Source organism: Myotis myotis, unplaced genomic scaffold (assembly GCF_014108235.1).
Source record: "Myotis myotis isolate mMyoMyo1 unplaced genomic scaffold, mMyoMyo1.p scaffold_m19_p_3, whole genome shotgun sequence".
NCBI classification, from domain to species: domain Eukaryota; kingdom Metazoa; phylum Chordata; class Mammalia; order Chiroptera; family Vespertilionidae; genus Myotis; species Myotis myotis.
The window spans coordinates 210,547,055-210,567,359 of NW_023416335.1; the positions used below are offsets into that span (position 1 = coordinate 210,547,055).

The 20,305-nt window shown below is 49.3% G+C and overlaps 1 protein-coding gene across 2 annotated transcripts in view; it reads right to left on the bottom strand.

Moving 5' to 3' along the window:
• ARFGAP3 (ADP ribosylation factor GTPase activating protein 3) overlaps window positions 1-20,305 on the bottom strand; it is a 47,291-nt gene that overhangs the window by 20,300 nt on the left and 6,686 nt on the right. For both annotated transcript variants that reach the window (XM_036297786.1, XM_036297785.1), the window contains exons 3-9: window positions 16,642-16,714; window positions 13,727-13,858; window positions 11,458-11,541; window positions 8,872-8,956; window positions 5,774-5,833; window positions 4,116-4,162; window positions 3,444-3,583 (exon numbers count right to left, since the gene is read on the bottom strand). In XM_036297786.1, the coding sequence (XP_036153679.1) occupies window positions 3,444-3,583; window positions 4,116-4,162; window positions 5,774-5,833; window positions 8,872-8,956; window positions 11,458-11,541; window positions 13,727-13,858; window positions 16,642-16,714 (621 nt within the window). The remainder of the gene's footprint in view (window positions 1-3,443; window positions 3,584-4,115; window positions 4,163-5,773; window positions 5,834-8,871; window positions 8,957-11,457; window positions 11,542-13,726; window positions 13,859-16,641; window positions 16,715-20,305) is intronic.

The following is a 20,305-nucleotide window of genomic DNA, read 5'->3' on the forward strand; positions in this document are numbered from 1 at the left end:
AGTCAAAAGCAGAATTTCGTACTTGGACTGATATTTATTATACTTCCACATTCCACATCAAAAGTAAGAGATTAATCTCATTGGTTTCCTTTGGTTTAAGGTAAAAATATATATAACTTGGCTTTACAAATAGATAAATTAAGGGGTTACTAACTGCAAAAGATGCTTCAATTTACAAAAACGTTTCCTGTTCTGTGTCGTCAGGCTTCTGAAAGCATTTCAAACGGAACAGTCCTTCCTCTGCCACAGACTTCTCTGCGCTGCCCGTCAGTCAGACCCGAGCACCTACTCCCCAGAGACCTGGTACACACGATGCACCACAAGGGGCAAAAGGAGGGACACAGAGCACTGTCCTCACTCTGATTTCTAAAGACGCTTCGTTTTTCATAAAGAAAACCACGCCCACGTTAGCAGTAACAAGGGTGCGTACACTAGGAAGAGAGCAGCCAGGCTCAGGCCCTGAAAAGCGATGCATCTACCATCTCGGGTCTCGGGCCTCTGCTCTCAGCCAGCTCACAAAGTTGTGTGCACGGTCACGGATGCTCCTGGGCAGGCGCCGCACGCACTCCACGCCGGGGACCTGCGTTTCTGCGCAGGCACAGGGGCTGACGCGGAGTTCTCGCTCAGGAAACGTCATCTTGCTTTTGCTGACTCCTTCCCTACGGAGTCAAGCAGGGCCCTCTGCTTCGCGTGGGGCTGGCGGACTGCGCTCCTGACTATTTCTTGGTCTGCAGAGCCATTGGTGGCTACAGACCCGTCGGATTGCTCAGAAAAACATCCTCTTCCCAGCGCACTGGGAAGGGAGCCACGGATCTGCGTGAAATCATGACTGATGGAACTGGCACAGGTTCTGCCGGAGAAGGTGAACGGATGGGGATGAAAGTCTAGCCCTCCCCCGAGGACCCGCCACGGGCGGCTGTCACTGCTAACAGCGAGCACCTGCACACGGGCTCCCGGTGCCATGCTGTGCTCCGCGAGCACTACTGTGATAAGCCAGGCTCGTGCTGCTCAGAGCTGCTGGAGCCCTTCCAGTGCCAGCTCCAGGCAGGGCCTGCAAGACACTCAGATGGGGGGGGGGGGCAGGGGGCCCTCTGCCACTTCTCTTCCTGCTCGCTGCGCACACACACCTCAGGGCTGGACGAGAGACGGCCAGCAGGCGAGGATGAGGTGCTGCATGGACAGTTTGGTTGCACAGTCTGGGGGACAAGAAACAACTGTGTTCCTGGCAGTTTACTGAACTGAACTTTATTTACTTTAATGAAGTGAACAACTTCATTAACTGCAGAGTAGCAGCCGCATGTCTTGGGGATAACACAGCTGGCACAGGCCCGGTCTGAAACCGAGCAGCGGTGGGCAGGGCGGACGGGGAGGCAGGCACAGCGGTGCGGCTGTTCTGAACAGGCCAGGGAAGCAGTCAAAACGACGTTCCCAAATCAAATTCATAAACATCCCACCCCCGCGTCTTCGCTTTTATGGTCTGTGACATGGTCCTGGTCAAAGACACAGGGGCTGGTGCTGCTCCCATATGACCGACCAGCTCCAGCCCCCTGGCCTGCAGGGAGGAGGGTGCTGTCCCCCGGGGCTGGGCCCTTCTGGCAGGGGCGGCCCACGCTCGGGGAGAGCCCCCTGGAGCCCTGGGCACAGCCCACTCCCAAACGCCAAGAGAAGCCCCCTCCCCAGGGTCTGAAACCAGCTCATTCAGAGAGATTACAGTGACGCTGAGCAACGACATTTTCCATGAATCTTTTCAAACCACATTTAACCATAATACAGTTTAGTGCTGCCCCCTGTGTTCTATGCGTTAAATGACAATTTCAAGTTATCTGAGTTCACCGTACAAGTTCCAGTTAGCAAACAGTTCGGATGAACAGTAATTAGTCAGAGTGATGAGCATTCACTATGTCCCAGGCACGGTTTAATGTATTTTAATGAGCAGTAACTAAGCTGATCCTCAAAATAACCCCATAAAATAATTATTATTGTCTTCATCATGCTGTCTGTAATTGCTCAAGCTACACCTGGTAAAATACATGTGAAAATAACCGAGAAGCAGGACGATGCTGCCTTCCTTCTGCGTAGCGTCCCCCCCCCCCCCCCCCGCCCCCGTGACCTGCCAGTCACCCACGTCCCTGCCCAGATGCCATGTTTCTCTTCTGTTTCCAGCACAAAGGAAACAGGAGCCTCAGTGTTTACTTCACACGGTCTCCCGTCTGGCCTCCTGGTGTCAGTTTCCTCCCCATTCTGCCTAATGCGGACCTCACCGCCAAACTGCGCCAAATGCCGCCTGCAGCGCGGCCCTCCTCGCAGACATCAATCAACCCCGACCTCACCGAGCTCCACCCACCATCCCACCCCTCCCGGCCAGCCGTCCCCGTCCCCACCGCACATGCATCTCAATTCCCTTCATTTCCTCAGACTCCTTCCTCCCCTCCCATCTGTGCTGAGTGTGACTCAGACCAATCCGGCTCAGGCCCCTGGAGACCACATACCCACCGCCTCCCATCATCTGTTCAGAACTCAGCCGCCAGGTTCAGGGGAGCTTCACCTGATCAATACTCTCACTGCGGAGCTACAATTCACACACCATAACATGCACCCTTCAAAGTACACAATCCACAGGGTGCCACCATCTCCACTAATTCCAGAACATGTCTGTCACTTGCAAAACCAAGCCACACCCCTGAGCAATCAGCCCCTCCCCCTCCCCCACCCAGCAAGCACGGGGCTGCTCCCATCTCTGGGCATTTGCCTGGACATTTCCCAGCCGTGGAGCACACAGACGTGGTCTTTGCGACGGGCTTCTCGGCACAAAGGCTGCAGGTTTATCCAAGCCGCAGCACAGTGCCAGCGCTTCCCTCCTTTTTAGGGTGAATCTGCCCGGGTATGGACACACCACTGTGTCCATCCGCTCCTCAGCTGATGGACGGCTGGGCTGTTTCTCCCTTTCGGCGACCGGGAGTCATGCTGCCCTGACACACATGTACAAGTTTCTTGTGGGGACCTATTTTTTACCTTCTCGTAGGAGTGGAGCTGCTGGTCATACTGTAACTCATGCTTAACGTTTTACATGACCATCAGCAACGTGAAGGGACCTCATTTCTCTACATTCTCGCCAGCGCCTGCTCCTGTCTTCTCCATGCAGCCGCCTGGCGAGTGCAGTGCCTCCCTGTGCGTTTCCCTCGTGATGAATGGTGCCGAGCACCTTCCCCGGGTGAACACCACCGACACGCGTGGGTCTCTCCCTTCCTGCCCTCACTGCTCTCCCTCGCCACCGCCCTCCTCCCTTCCAGGCTACACTTCACTGCGGCACTCGTTTTCATGAAACTCAGTTTTGCATTTCGCTCCTCACGCACGTGAAGACAGATGGCATGAGCAGAGCAGCCTGGGCGTTAACGAGCAGTTCCAGCCACTAGAGCCCATTACTGTGTCCGACTTCAACTCACATCGATTCTTCCTTCGGCGCCGTCCTGGCCAGGTCTTCCTGTTCCTTCAGTTTATCTACAGCTTGGGCCTGCTTCTCCATTTCATTGAAGCAGGTGCTCGTCAGTTTCTGGGCTCCCAAACTTCCTTTTTTGGCCCCAAGCTGGAAGACACACAAGATGACATTCCACCAACCTGCTGACAAGGTTTGTGCCAACAGCTGACACTTACGGGGGCACCGTGACAGCACTGGCCACCGTCCTCCTCCTTGGTCCTCACAACTCGAGGAAGTGGGCACTCCTCTCCCCACGTTACAGACAGGAGCTGACGCTCACGCAAGCCGAGCGCCGTGAGCCGGATCGCAGCCAGGGGGTGCGGTGTCTGCAAGCTCAGCAGGTGACACCCTCCAGGCCCACGAAATGCTACAAAACGCCACCAGGACAGGAACGCCCGGGAGCCCCTGCTGGTGTGTGTGTAAGAATTTCATCACCGACAGAAGGAGTGTTAAACACCCATTCTAGCGAATCTTCACTCGGCGCCAGTCCCCTCACTGAGCAAAACAAGGAGTTTTAGCCAGGCCGCACTCGTTATACATAATATGGCTCAAAGTCAATAAAGGCAGTGGCAGGGTGGCTTTCTGGAGGGCGGGCCTATTTCAGAACCGAACTACCCGACATCTCGCACGTCATACTCACGCCTCGTTTAGCTTGACTTGGTTTCTTTTTCATGATCGAGGACACCTCTGTCAAAAAACACAAAGCCCAAAGTCAGGCCAACTGAAACGCACACTTTTTCTATGTCACTGTGCTCTTTAAAACACTACGGCGCTGCACAGTATTATTCAGGGGGCGGTAACATTTCCCACCTTAGTGTGTCACCCGGAAGACAAGCACAGGGTGGGGCAAAGTAGGTTTACAGTTGTTCATAGAGAAAATACAAAAATTAACAAATAATACTTATTATTCGCGTACTTACGACTGCAAACCTGCTTTCACCCACCCCGTTAGAGTGCACGGGAGTGGAGTCCTCGGAGTTCGCACGTGGCGTCCAAACCCAGAAACGTGTTTCCCGGGCACCACGCTGAAGAGAGAGGCCGCGCCGGTGCCCAGGGCTGGCTCAGAGCTCGCCTCAGGGCATCAGAACGCGCTCTCCCGGCAGCTCTCCTCCTCGGAAACTCGCAAAATTCTCTCCCAGTAGGAAGCTGGCGGCATCGTGTGCACAGCTCAAGCAGGTGGGCTATGCCGTCCCACCTCCACTTACAGACAGGCTTCATCATGCCGCTCAGTAAGGAATGCAAAGCTCCGTTATTTAGCAGCAGGACTTTCTAAACTGCACAAAGATATATATGCTTGTTTAGAAAGTTCCTAGGAATTGTTTTTGGGAAATCTTTAATCGTAAGTTATATATTCTGCTTTTAGAACCATGTGTCAGAGACCCACGAAGGAATACAATTTTAATTTTTTTCTTACAAAGCTGAGAATGCACTTTAACGGGAAAAGAGAGCATGAAACCACAAGCTACAACAGATTAAAATGCTCAGGCTCACGCGAGAACAGCATCATTCCATTCAAGTGGGAAAGAGACCCACACACTTTCTCCCCACCACTTCGTTTAGGCTTGTGCTCCCAACCTCCTACAAGCCTGCTCATACACGATGACACGATCGGGAACGCTTCTAATGGTTTAGTTATTTCTCACTAAAGCAGCTGCTTTCCAGTTAATGCAGTGCGATATGCAGCAGCTCAGATTCCACTTGCCTGCTACTGAACAAGTAAAGGTTAAGTTCACCTACTGCAAACTCAGGAAGAGGAGACGATGCTGAGAGCCCCTGAGTAAAAGGCGGGGTGCGGCCGCTCTGGCCTCTACCGATGCCGGAACAGCAACCAGCCCAGCACACTCGCCAGGCAAGAGCCCCACCAGCCACCTAGGCCAGGCCCGCAGCTGCGGCTGCCGGTCAGCCCGGAGCGGGCTAACACAGGACGGCATGCTGGCTTAATAAAATCTTGTTATGCCAAAACCGGTTTGGCTCAGTGGATAGAGCGTCGGCCTGCGGACTGAAGGGTCCCAGGTTCGATTCCGGCCAAGGGCATGTACCTGGGTGCGGGCATATCCCCAGTGGGAGATGTGCAGGAGGCAGCTGATCGATGTTTCTCTCTCATCGATGTTTCTAACTCTCTATCTCTCTCCCTTCCTCTCTGTAAAAAATCAATAAAATATATTAAAAAAAAAAAATCTTGTTAAGAAACTATGGGTTAATAGTCACGGTGCCATAGACTCCATACCTTCTAGCAGAAGGCAAAGACAGGATTCATTTCTTTCTTAATGAATGTCATTCTCTAAATCAGAACATTACCTAGAGTTGCCTTGGTTGGTACGTTAAGACCTTCCACACTTGGTCCTTGCTCCGGTACACCTGCAAGTTAAAAATATTGATATTAATGCAGAAAATATACTCACCAAACTTGCTTTGAATATGTAATATATCTAACTACATCAATTTTGTCAATGATCTGCTTTCTTTTTAGCTCCATATTCCATTATAAGGATTTTTATTAAGCCCTGGCTGGTGTGCTCAATGGTTGGAGCCTACGAACCAAAGGGTCTCAGGTTTGATTCCCGGTCAAGGGCATGTCCCTCAGTCAGGGCGAGTGCAGGAGGCACCCAGTTGATGTGTCTCTCACATCGATGTTTCTCTCTCTCCCTCTCTCTCTCTCTCTCTCTCCCCCTCCCTCCCTCCCTCCCTCCCTTCTTTCCTCCCTTCTACTCTCTCTGAAAAGCATTGCAAAAAATATTCCCAGGTGAGGATTAAAAAAGTAAAAATAATTTTGATTTAAAAAGTGCATTAAAATAGAAGTGTGTTTTCTGTCCAGTTGCTTCATAGAATAAGATGGTAGTGGTCTCCCTAATTAATGTCATTCAGAATTCTACCTTATGACCTGGTGTTTTAAAGTAAACTGTTCAAGATACCTAGTACATATGTGGACTATACATCCAACATATGTTAATATTTGGAAATTCTAACACCAATCATATCAATTATAGAAACCTAAATTTTCAGTTGCCAAGAAATCTGCCATTTTCTAAATGACCTAAAAAATGATCCTGATTAGGAACTCTTATTAAGTCTTTAAAAACTTTTTATTTTAATTTTATTACTTTAAAAATGAGTAAATAAAAATGTAGTATATCCACGCAATGGCATGTTATTTGGCCATAAAAAAAGGAATATTAGCACATAGAAATTCTACAACATGGATGCTCCTTTAAAATACTGTCCTAAGCACAAGAATCCAGTCACAAAAGACAACATATTACCTGAGTCTACTTGTATGAAATGTCCAGAATAGACAAATCCTTAGAGGCAGAGAGCAGCCTGGTGGTTGCCAGGGGCTGAGGGAGGGGCAGGAGAGAGGGGGAGGGGCTGTCATGGTACGGGCTTCTTCTGGAGGCGATGGGCATGTTCTGGAATGAGTGGCGATGGTGGCACTACCTTGTGAATATACTAACCACCACTGAATTGCAACTGTTTTATCTTTATAAATATTTAAAGGTAAACTCTAGGTAAGGCTTTTAAACAGGCAAAGCAGGGTGAGTGAGAACAATGCTACTTTGTAGGAAAAGAGCTGCCGGCCGGGCATGGTCGCCCACGGCGGCCGGAGGGGCTCTGGGCGGTGGAGAGCAGCGGTCAGAGCGCAGCAGCGGGGCACGCCAGGCCGCCTGTTCTAGTCAAATCCTCTTGTTCCCTCCTTTTCACTGCGCAGGCCTTCAGTTTACTCAAGACCGCACGGCCCCCGGTGCTGACACACGCAGCGCCGGGTTAGGCCTCGGACAGCGAGTCTCCCTCACCACCAGCTGCTTAAGAAAAGTCCTGGGCGGAGAAGAGGCAGGAAAGAGCCGCTGCAGATGCACTGGGAGCGGGGATTCTAAACAAGAAAACCTTTTAGGAGGAACTCCTCGGCGAACAACGTAAACGAAAATACGTCCAAGGATGAAATCTTGTTCTGCTTTTAGTTACCTGGGTCATCCGTCAGTGAAAGGAACAGAGACCCCAGGACTTGAGTGGTACGTGGGTCTCCCTGGCGGGACCCTTCAACCTCAGAAGGCCTTCTGTGGGGTGAGCGGTAACGGCAGCACGCTCACATGACCGTCCGAGTTTCAGAAGGTACAACCCCACCTTCTCTGTTGGTCAGGCGCGTGTCAGAATTAGTTTTTCTCTTCTCTCTTGTGGATAATGACAAAGCAATCCCTGGCCCAGGGAGGTTTCTTCTCTTCAGAAAGAATTTCTCCCCGGAGGAGTTCACAGCCAGTGGGAGGAACACACAGTGGACACGGAGGCTAAGGGACGCGTTCGTTCCCAGGACTGCGGCGTGCCGTGCGGAGGAGGCAGCATGCGTAGCCTGGCTGCGGCTGGAGTGCTGCGGGGAGGGGGGCCTTCTCCCAGGAGAGGACTTGGAGCTGAGGCTCCAGTAAGGAGGTGGCCGACAGATGACCAAGGTCGGAGTCCCAAACAGAACGCAAACACAGGACAGGCGCGCAGGCCAGCGTGGCAGCAGCGAAGTGCAAGGTGAAGAAACCAGAAAGCTAAATGCCACTCTGGGATGTAATGCCTTCTTTGCAGGCATTCAGGGCCCTGTGCGCGCACGCACACACACGCACACACGCGCGCGCGCGCACACACACACACACACATAATCACAGGCTGCAAATCATACAACACCAGTCATGTCAGAGTTCTTTGCATATGAAGGAGCCACGCTTTTGGTCCATATATGAATTGCAAATGATTATCATGTCTTTGAAGCACTTCTTCAGACCCCAGTAGTCAGACTCACTAATCTCTTCCTTTCACGAGGCCTGGATGTGCCCAGAAGGGCTTCCCACTCCAGGGTGGCAGGAAAGCCTCACCCCTGTTCCTTCTAGGACCCTCATATTTTCATTTTTTAAATATATATATTTTTACTGATTTCAGAGAGGAAGGGAGAGGGAGAGAGAGGTACAATCAATGATGATAGAGAATCACGGATTGGCTGCCTCCTGCACACCCCACATTGGGGATGGAACCTGCAACCTGGGCATGTGCCTGACTGGAAATTGAACCCTGACCTCCTGGCTCATAGGTCAACACTCAACCACTGAGCCATGCCGGCCGGGCCTCATATCTTCATTTTTAAATCTTTGATCCATCTGAATTTAGATTTGTATAAAGAGTAAAAAAGGAATTCTGCTTTATTGTTTTTTTTCCAAAATGTTAGACATTTGTCCCACATTGATGTTTCTCTCTCTCTCTCTCTCTCTCTCTCTCTCTCTCTCTCTCTCTCTCTCTTCCTCTCTCTGAAATCAATTAAAAAACATATTTAAAAAAAGAATCAACCAATGAATACATAAATAAGTAGAACAACAGATGAATGTTTTTCTTTCTCTAAAAATCAATAATAAATTTTTAAAAACAACCTTCATTATTTGCTGGGGGGACTTCCACGTTCCTGGGTGTTAAAGACGGTTCTGGGTGTGCGGAGGCCCATCCGGTGCCACTCACCTGAAGCAAAGTGAGAGAAGTCACAAAAAACAAAGCAAAGCAGGGGAAACCTAGTCATTTACACTCACCTCTTCGTACCTGGATTAGTGGGAAGGAAGGATAATATTTAAACGTGTGTAATATTAAGTCTCTGTTTCAATGCTCAAATTCCGTATTCTCCCTTTTAAAAACTATTTTTATTGATTTCAGAGAGGAGGGCAGAGGGACAGAAAGAGAGAGAAACATCAATGATGAGAGGGAATCATTGATTGGCTGCCTCTTGCACGCTCCGCACTGGGGACTGAGCACGAGCATGTGCCCTGACTGGGAAATGCTCAACCACTGAGCCAATTTCCTCCTTTTTAAAAAATCTAAACTATGCAATAATTTCAGGTTTGCAGAGAAGTTGCTAAGACAGAGTTTTACTTTTCACCCAGCTTCCTTTAATGTTAAAATACCCATGGTGCATCTGTCAAAACTAAGCGTTAATGGCACATCCCAGCTAAACCCCAGACCTGACTTGGATTTCACCAGTTTTCCTTCTGTGCTTCTTTCTGCCCCCGGATCCGTCCAGGACCCCACTCTGCATGCGTCTCTTCTCCTCCGTCTCCCTGCTCTGTCAGAGTTCCTCCGTCTCTCCTTGTTCTCATGACCTTGAACTTTGAAGGGTACTGGTCACCTATTGTGAGACTGTGTCTCCATTTGGGTTTATCTGATGTTTCTCATTAGATTGGAGTTGGGGAAGAAAGCCATGGAGGTGCGGTGCCCCTGTCACCACCTCACGCCAACATGACTGAACCGGTGATGCCAACCTGAGCACTCGGTCAGGCGGTGCCTGCCAGTCTTTTCTCGGTAAACCTCTGTGTTTCCCTTCCATCGTCTAGTCTTGGGGAGCTGGTCACTGAGTCCGGCCCACACTCAAGGGGAGGAGGATAAAGCTCTACCTCCTGAGGGGGAGTGTCTATTATACATGATTTGGAATTTTCCTATAAGGAAGATTGTCCCTGGTCCCATTTATTTATTCAATCATCCATTTATATCAGCGTAATTATCCAAAAAGAGGAGAACAGGACACGGATACTGACTTTATTCTTTGGATTATAATTTGGTATGTGAATTACTTATTTTGTTCAAATTGTCCCAGCTTTGACCACTGGGAGCTCTTTCAGGCGGTTCCCGAGTCCTTCAGACCCTGCCCCTCATTTCGGGCGCCCTCCCCCAGCACCTCCTTACTGTCTATCCCTGCAGGGTGCTCCGGGCTCAGCTGCCCCAGCAGCCCCAGTCCTCCACTCTGCGTTCTCCAAGGCAGCCCTGGCTCCTTCCAGTGGAGAAGGATATTTAGAAACCAACACCTGGGTGCTGGTGTGCTTGCTGCACTGAAGCCTCACTGTCCCCCGTCCCTCTCCGTGGACAGAGCCTGGCAATCCATGTATGTGTCTACGAACCCACTAGTACACACATCTAGAATCAGTTCTCCATTGTGTATGCACGCATGCGTATGTAGAGAGTAAAATAAACATGAATTCATACTAACGTCTCCAACTCTAACCCACACCAAACTAGTCATTTCTCTGCTTTTTAGCCCATCATTTCCATTCCAAACATTTCTCAGCTACTAATTATGGATATTCTGTATCTAGTTCTAAATTAAGTAATAGCAAAGCTTACAATAGAACACATCCTTTTAAAAATTGTTTTCTGTTCTTTTTTTATAGTTATTTCTGGCAACTATTGATTGCATCAATGATAACATGTATATGCAAATTATAATAGCAAAAAAATCAAAGTCTAGCAATTTATAAAACTTTGCACATTTTTTATTTGAAAATTAAATAAAGAATGAATTGAGCCCTGGCTGGTTTGGCTCAGTGGATAGAGTGTTGGCCTGGCCTGCGGACTGAAAGTCCTGGGTTCGATTCCGGTCAAGGGCACATGCCCAGGTTGCAGGCTCTATCCCCAATAGGAGGCATGCAGGAGGCAGCCGATCAGTGATTCTCGTCATTAATGTTTCTCTCTCTCTCTCCCTCTCCATTCCTCTCTGAAATCAATAAACACATATATTTTAAAAAAACACACAACTGTCTTCATTCATTGTCAGCCCTGGAGCTCTGAACTGAACTGTGGTGGAACACCAGCCACCACACTCAGCCTCACTGGCAGCTGCTAAAAGACATGTGACTACACCAGCCAATAGGATCTGGGCAGAGCGATGGCACTACCTCCAGGCTGTGTCTGTAAGAGGACCGGGCACTGGTTTCCTGGGCGTTTGTCCTCTTCCCATTGCTGGGAAAGGCCATGAACCCTGAGGTGAAAGCCACCCATGAGAATAACAAAATGCATCCCTCTGTCACCCTGGACAGCTCCTCTGATGAGAAATGAATTTCTCTCCTGGTTAAGCGACTGGATTTCAGGGTGGTTTGCCACCGCAGCTTGGCCTGTCCCCTAACTGAAATGTTCTAAATACACACCCGTCCTAAATGTCAGAGTGAGCACACGGCAAATTCTGTGAGCACCACACTTACCTCAGGGAAAGCGTGAGAGGCAAAGAAGTCGTCCTCCTTCGGCGCAGGGGACAAAGGCGGCGTCACGCAGCCATCGAGCCACAGCTGGAACAACATGAGGCACGCGTTAGCACTTCCCCTGGCTTTGCGGGTTCTGCTTAATACGCTTCACTCCCTTCCTAGAGACCCGTTTGCCCAAGATTGGTATTTCCATTATTATAAAACTAGAGGCCCAGTGCACAAATTCGTGCCCGGGTGGGGTCCCTCGGCCTGGCTGGTGATTGGGTCAATCGGGGCCATCTTGCCCAGTCCCAATCGGGCGGATCGGCCAGTCGGGGAGAGGGACTGTGGGAGGTTGGCTGTGGGAGCGCACTGACCATCAGGGGGCAGCTCCTGCATTGAGCATCTGCCCCCTGGTGGTCAGTGCATGGCTGTTCGGTGGACCGGTTGCTTAGGCTTTTATATATATAGATCAGCAATAGGCCTATGTGGGGCCCCTGAGCACATTTCAGTCAGGTATTGTAGTAAAATACAGAAATGTTTAAAAATGCTTAAAGAATGTGAGGAAAGTTAAAAATGTTTAAGTTAATTTCCCTTAAAACTTAAAGTCTGATATTAAAGATACATTCCCCACTGCCCGGAAGCGTGTGTACCCAGAGATAAGGACTTGAACTGACGCAGAGTGACTTGTGTCAAGATAAACACTTGTCTGAGTGAGTACTCTCCTTGGCCCCCTCGCCATGTTTAAGATGAACATATGTGCATTGATGTAAATCATCGACAGCCACCTGAGCTGCTACAGGCACAAACAAGCTTTCAATGTGGCCCCTGCCAGCCAATGATGCTCATCTTGTCGAGACATTGCAAAGGCCTGTCCCTCTGTCCGTCTGACAAGCGACGCCGCTCCACATTCCTCTTCCTGCCAGATGACAGAACGGCCAGTAATCCCCAACTGAGACGCCACCGAGCTCTTGGGAGAAGAACGCCGGCCCCTGCACCCGGACCAGCCCAGCCCAGCTGCGGGACCACAGAGGACACCACCACGGGGGTCCTTAACTAAGTTTGTACCCGCAGCCGCTCAGGAATTTATGTAATAAAAAGCTGTATGATTTGCAACTGCCTATGTTTCAGGTGGTGTAATTCCTCCGGCAGTTAACTGAATTAATTTGCGTACGCTGAAAATTTAACTGAAAGCCTCTGGTCCTTGTTGGTCCTAAGGCCCGCCACTCCGGTCCTGCTGATGCACAGCAGTCCCTCCCTCAGCAACGGCCTGAATGTCCCGACACCTGCACGGTGACAGTTCCTCTCAAGGGGCAGCGCAGATGAACACCCCAGATCCTCTCCGGGATCTACCTGGGACATGTATCAACCCAGTAACTTGTTCCCAGACCCTGAGGGTCACAGCCACGTCTGAAAAGGAGATCAGGACCTCAGACCTACGGCAGGGCCCAGGACAGCCCAGCCGCCTGTGGGTCCCTGACTTGCAAATCCACACACTGGCCGCCATCTGCTGGTCAGCCCCACTCAGCCCTCGCCTCCTGGCCCTTCACAGACAGGCGCAGAGCAGCCAGGCCCCAGTCGCCAGCTGCGTGAACAGCGCACGCTGCCCTTTCCCAGCTCACACTGTGAACGAGTGTCCTTTCGCGGGTTATTTAGGACCACGTTTCCACATTTCTGTGCTCTTGTTGGTGACTTGATGGTTTAAAATGGCCCTGCGCCGGGTGATGTGCCACCCAGTGCCCCTGAGCACAGGAGGCTGTGAAGTGCCGCTGGAGGAAACAGTTTTCTCCGGGCACGGATCCATGTCGCCAACAGCACACGGTAAAGAGGGCGCCTCTAAAGGAAACACACGGAAAATAAGGTTCCGCATGGGCCGGGGATGAAGCGTGGAGGAAGCTGGCCGTGGGCTTCCTGGGCGGCACCCGCAGCACTAATGCGGGGTTCGCACAACAGAGAACCCGCGGGCAGGCTTTACTGTTTGGGGTAAAAGCCACCTTTCCTTCTGAAACTGGTTGCACTTACGTCAGTGCCGTGCTTGCGTCATGCCGCACTTACGGCAGCACCATGCTTGCGTCAGTGCCACACTCTCGCCAGTGCCGTGCTTGCGTCAGTGCCACACTCTCGCCAGTGCCGTGCTTGCGTCAGTGCCACACTCTCGCCAGTGCCGTGCTTGCGTCATGCTACACTTACGTCAGTGCCGTGCTTGCGTCAGTGCCACACTCTCGCCAGTGCCGTGCTTACGTCATGCCACACTCTCGCCAGTGCCGTGCTTACGTCATGCCACACTTACGTCAGTGCCGTGCTTCCGCGCGGCCTGGGAAGCCAGCGACTTGATCTTGTCCCTGTAGAGCTGGGCCGCGCGGCTGTTGTACTTGGCCTTGGTGTCGCCGGTGGCGCACCCGTGCTGGTCGAAGAAGGACGACTGCAGAGGAAAGCAGCGGGTTACTAGCAATCCTGCCGAACGCTACTGCGTATTATGAAGGACTGTTGAAAATACTGTGAAAACCAAAACTACGTAAACCACGGAGAATGTTTAAATACTCTTATCTTGTAAAAAGGAGTACCTCCACAGATGTAACATTACTATTTTGGTAAAACTGGACATGAGATGATTTGCAAAATAAAATAACTGGCCCTTCGTTTCTTCGTTCAATCCTCCGTCACTCTGAATCTTATTGGGGGAGGGGGGATGCTATCCACTCAGGACCACTTTTTTTTTTTTTTTTTAATATATTTTATTGATTTTTTAGAGAGAGGAAGGGAGAGAGATAGAGAGTCAGAAACATCGATGAGAGAGAAACATCGACCAGCCGCCTCCTGCACATCCCCCACCGGGGATGTGCCCGCAACCCAGGTACATGCCCTTGACCGGAATCGAACCTGGGACCTTTCAGTCCGCAGGCCGACGCTCTATCCACTGAGCCAAACCGGTTTCGGCAGGACCACTTTTAATTCATGAGAAATCCACTTCAGTTTGGATTCATGAGAAATCCACTTCAGTTTGTAAATCGGAAATTTTACACAATTGGTGAGGAGCAACGCTAACCTTCACCTTGTTCAGCACTATTTACTCACTGACAGCACAAGCAAGGTGATAAAATTAAAGAGGAAACTGTTTCCAATCACCCTGTAAGGGTCCGTGTATAGACAGGAATTACAGAATTCATATCTAATTAAAGCAGGTATTCCAAAAACCTGTATGAGCAATGCTTTTATTGCCCCAATTGGCTAATAATGGTATTAGGCGCCCACATGTCCCAGATCCGTTCTGGGTATTTGGGCCCATCCCGTTAAATCCTCATGGCAACACCATGGGAGGTCACTGCTGCCATCTACACTTCGCAGGCAGGGACACAGGTAAGTGAGAGGCAGGGCTGGCATTCCATCGTGAGCAGGATGCTCCAACCCCACTGCTTGAGTGGGATGACATGACCGTCCCCTCCCCATCCCCGCCTTGGCCCCCTCGGCTGGCTGGAGTTGAGAAAGCTGCTCTCCGGGGGTGGGGGTGGGGGGTGGGCGGGGGGCTGTGCTACCTTGGGAGGGCTTAGAAATAAGGACAGATAAAATCAAACTCCCAGCATTAAGTTCTGGAACAAGTCTGAACATCATGATAATGGGCATGGGTTTCTAATAAGATGCTTGAAATATAAGGAAGTGAAAGAAATCGTAGTTATTACAGTGGTTTGTGGCCCTCCAATGCTCAACCTGACCCGACAAAATCATATTCCTTGGTATTTAATTTCTCTCACCAGAGAAATAATAAATTCAATTTAACTTTAAAATAATCTAATTTAAATTTAATTAGTCTACTTAAGGAACAATAATGACAAAAGGTCGAGAAACACTAATCCAGGGAATCTGGTATTTTAAAAACTACTATTTTAGATTTATAATTTTAAATATTAAATTGATACCAGATATAACTTTTATTTGAAATGTATACAAATTTGATTTTTTTACACTTTGAATGTGTAATGGCATGTCTATGTGAATTCTACTTCTAAACCTATACCATTTGGCATAATAAATAAGGTACCAGTGCTTTGGGTGATTTTGCTGGCTAGACTTATAAGGCTGCCAGTTTATTTATTTATTTATTTATTTATTTTATTTATATTTTTATTGATTTCAGAAAGGAAGGGAGAGAGAGACAGAAACATCAATGATGAGAGAGAATCATTGATCGGCTGCCTCCTGCACGTCCCCGACTGGGGATTGAGCTCACAACCCAGGCATATGCCCTTGACCAGAATCAAACCTGGGACCCTTCAGTCCCCAGGCCGATGCTCTATCCACTGAGCAAAACCGGCTAGAGCAGGCTGCCAGTTTAGAGTTTGAGAAATCAAATATATTGAATTTGTACATGAAATTTAAAATGAGAATCCTTAGTTAGGTTTGAAAGTAGGGTTAAAAAGGTCTGCTCTTTTACAATTATAAATTAAGTGACCACTTAGCTGGTTATTATTTTTGCATAGAAATTACGAAGTTTATAAATGAATATATGATCTTTATATACTATATTTGAAAATTTGGAGGTTTTATTAAAACTTTGTAGATTTCATAAATTAAATAAAATTCAGATGTAAGTGGCTGTAATCATTCATCCTATTCTAAGCACAAAAGTCACGGCACATATTAAAAAACTGTATTGTCATAATGAAGCCTCCCAACCCCTCTATCCACCTCTTCCTGTTCTAATTTTCTTCAAAAGAACGCTCACCGCCTGGCAGGTTCTTGTCTATTTGCTTCTTTATTGACTCTATGTCTGTGCCTCTAAGCGGGCTCTCACGTGTCTTGTTCACTCTACCCCAGCACCTCGCCCACAGCTTCGTGTGTATTAGGTGCTTCTGGATAAACAAGCCAACCGGCCGTCCGACTCCAAAGCCCTCACGGCTTTCTGTGACCCCGGCGGCCCCGGCAGCAGAGCACATGGCTTTCTGTCACCCCGGCGGCCCCGGCAGCAGAGCACATGGCTTTCTGTCACCCCGGCGGCCCCGGCAGCAGAGCACATGGCTTTCTGTCACCCCGGCGGCCCCGGCAGCAGAGCACATGGCTTTCTGTCACCCCGGCGGCCCCGGCAGCAGAGCACATGGCTTTCTGTCACCCCGGCGGCCCCGGCAGCAGAGCACATGGCTTTCTGTCACCCCGGCGGCCCCGGCAGCAGAGCACACGCTCAGAAGGAAAACGAGCCTGAGAGGAACTTACCGCGGCAGCATTCCCTCCGACTTGCATGCAGCGCAGCTGAAACCAAGACCAGTTAGAGTCCAGCTCTGTAGACCTAAATGGAAAGACATTCTTAAATGTTAATACTTTTCTTCCCCCAAATCAAGCCACTAAACGTTTGAGAACAAGATTCCTGGCTCTCCGGATCCTGAAGAATTCTGCGTTTGTGTTAACAGTGACCACGCTTCCAGGAGGCTGGGGCTCCGAGTGCAGGACCATTGGCACCGCAGCTCCTGCCCCTCTCATCCTTCCTAGAAGCCACGGCGCTGGTGGCCCCACCCACCAGCTCCCCTCCACACCCGGCCACAGACAGGCCACGCCAGGCCAGGCCAGGCCAGCAGCACTGCCGCTGCACAAGCTCCAGCCGGCCACGCCCTCTGGGAACAGAGCATGACAAGCTTGTGGGCTGCTGGACACTCGGACTCTTGGCCTCACGTCCTTGGTGAGTCATGATCTAAAAGGCGGTGATGTGTCTCTACTCAGCACAGATGTCCTGTTTGGACTTTTTCAGGGGTCCAGTTTGACACCAAGCAGGACCCTTGGAGGATGCTCATCCTTCACCATCAAGGAAAGGACCTACCCGCCATCACCACCACGAGGCAGGAAGGACACTCAGGACAGAATGCTCGTGAAGTGAAAGCTGCAGTGCCTCCTTCCCCGCCACACCTCTGCCCTGTTCACCTGAACCCTAAGATCACCCCAGAGCCAGGTAAAGGCAACGAGTGTATTTCCCAACAATAAAAATCCACCAAGTGATGAGTGTAAAGCCAGACAGGCCAGCTAGCACAACAATGCCGGGAGTCTTTATGCTGAATCAATAGATGTGAGCAAAGGCAAGGCTCTCCCATGTTCCACAGCAGCTCGCCCTGCACTGACGGGAAAGAATGTGGACGTGTGAGGACAGGTGCAGGTGAGCAGCCTTCACAAAAAGGGCTCTCAGCTTGTGAAAGTTAAGATACTATTTTGAAGACAATAGCTACCTTCAGGTTAATAATGATACTAATACATGTCATTATTACATCTACAAATATCTACTTCACGATGATATAAAAAGTAAATATTAAACCATACTTTGTAAGAAACATATTTCCCAAAGACAAAAATAAACCTCCTTTTGGAGCTTAATTACCGAGTAAGGTGATGAAATGACATAGGTTGTTCTGAAATTCTTTTTCTGAGAGATCTTGCTGAGTCACCACACTGTGATGACGGGGTGAGGTGCCATCCCCTCCCCACCTGTCACTGGGGGGCTGTTAACAGCACAGGCTCTGGAGACAGGCTGAGAGGGCAGACCCCAGCTCTGCCAGGACGAGCTGCCTGCCCTGGAGGAGTTACTTAGCCTCGCTGAGCCTTACTTTCCTCATCATAACAATTTCAGGCTACCTATTCACTCCTGTAGAAATGAAGTGAATATGTGCAAGTTCTGGGCTCCTGGTAAGCACCATATGGCTAAGGTTCTCGCCATCACTATCACCACCGTCATGGCGACCCTGTCACCTGTGGGATAAACACAAGCTCCAGGGGGCAGGCATAAAGTAGGTACCTGACCAAACGATGTCCTAAAACGGAAGCTACAGGTCCTCAGACTTACTAACCTGCCTAAAACTTTTAGTTCTAAAGTATCTTTTAAAAAACAAAGCCAAACATTTTTTATATATTTCTTAGAAATAAAGATAAAAACCCAAGTTCTTGAATCGAGCTGACAGGGATCCTCTCACACACTAGAATTCGAAACAAAAGGTGGCGATGACAATGAGTAAGTCAGCCTTAAGGAGAAACTGGAAGTGCGTGGCGGAGCCCGTCCCACGAGGAGGTGCTCGCTGTGGGCTGCTTCCTGTCCTAGTTCAGATGAAGAGATGGCGAAGCCTGATGGAGAGCCTGAGTGCGCAGAGAAAAGCAGCGAAGGAAGAAAAGTTGAAGAGCTAGTGTCACTTCAACCAATAGCTCCTGCTAACCAACCACCGTAAAGGAGAAAACAGGTTTCCCTCAACCCCATGATCCTTCTGAGTTAAGATACAACATTTCCCCCAATACGCTAGTGTCTGTAATAGTTTTAATCAGTAAAAAAAAAATGTTCAAAGAACAGCCTTCCACCTCTTTAAAAACAAAAGCCACTGAGTACCCTTGTCACCCTTGACTTTGCCCAAATCCTAGACTATGCCCTCTGAACAGGAGTTTTTAGCAGTTGTTTTGAATCATTTATGAGCACCGTGATTCATACCGTTATATTTATCTGCAAATAGTTATATTTATCTGGCTGTTAGAAGGCTAGTGACTCAACCTGCAAGAGCCCAGAGAGACGGTGCTGTCCCGCCTGCCAAGCTCCAGCCGGTCCCCCCTCCACTGAGGGCCGCCAGAAAACCACTCATTTCCTGGAATGGTTTAAACTGCCGGTGCGCTTCAGTGGGGAGGAAAAGGGAGGCCAGATTAGAAGGGCAGGGCTTGGCAGCGAAGAGGAAAAGAGGCCTGACCGGTTTGGCTCAGTGGATAGAGCGTCAGCCTGTGGACTGAAGGGTCCCGGGTTCGATTCGGTCAAGGGCATGTACCTGGGTTGCGGGCATATCCCCAGTAGGGGATGTGCAGGAGGCAGCTGATCGATGTTTCTCTCTCATCGATGTTTCTAACTCTCTATCCCTCTCCCTTCCTCTCTGTAAACAATCAATAAAATATATCTTTAAAAAATATTTAACGTTGATCCTGTTCCAACATTAAAAAAAGAAGAGGAAAAGAACAGAGCAGAGAGAGAGAGACAAGCAGCTCCGCACCGCCTCGAGGCCAGCCTTCCCGGCTCTGGGCAGAGCAGGTCCCATGTTAACTGTTAGCAACGGATCCGGGCTGTGAGGGAAGCACATTAAAAATAAAATGGCGGGGGCTGGTGGGGAGAGATGACGCGGGGAATTTATATGCATAGATGCAGAGCCCACGGACAGACAGTAGTGTGGTGAAGGCCTGGGAGGGGCGGGTGCTGGGTGGAGGGGGTCACTGGGAAGAAAAGGGAATATCTGTAATACTTTCAACAATAAAGACAAATTTAAAAAAAAAGACATGAACAACAAGACCATCATAAAAACAAGCTAAACTTGCCCTCGCAACTAAATCCCTCAATATTTAAAGAGACAAGGACAGGATGTGAATTCAAAATATTCTGACACCAGCTAAGAAAAAGGGAGACAAGAAACTGGTAGATACTCTAAAACCAATAAGAACACACAGAAGAACCCCCTTTTCAAGATAATTACCTGTGGAGTTACATGGCTATAAATATTTAGCACATCAGGCCTTTGCAAATTGCTTTCCGAAAAGAGAACTCAGGAAAATGCATCAGGAAAGTTTTTTAAAAAGAAAATTATGTTGCTATTATTACTATTTAGTTTTTGTGCTAACATACAAAAATCTCCTTCTGAGTTATAAGACTTTATCCTTTAGTAATAAATGCTCTTTATAGTAATTGCATTGTATCAATAGTCCTTAAGTCAACATCAGATAAAATCGCTGTCACAATTCCAAATAGCCTGCCTCCTAGCTGGTTGCTCCCCTGGGAAAAGAAGTGGCAGGGAAGCAGGTGACGTGGTGGGAGGCGGCCAGTAACCACAGCGATGCCCAGAGGGTGCCTGGCCAAGGCCCTGCTGAAGCGCAGGCCTCCTCG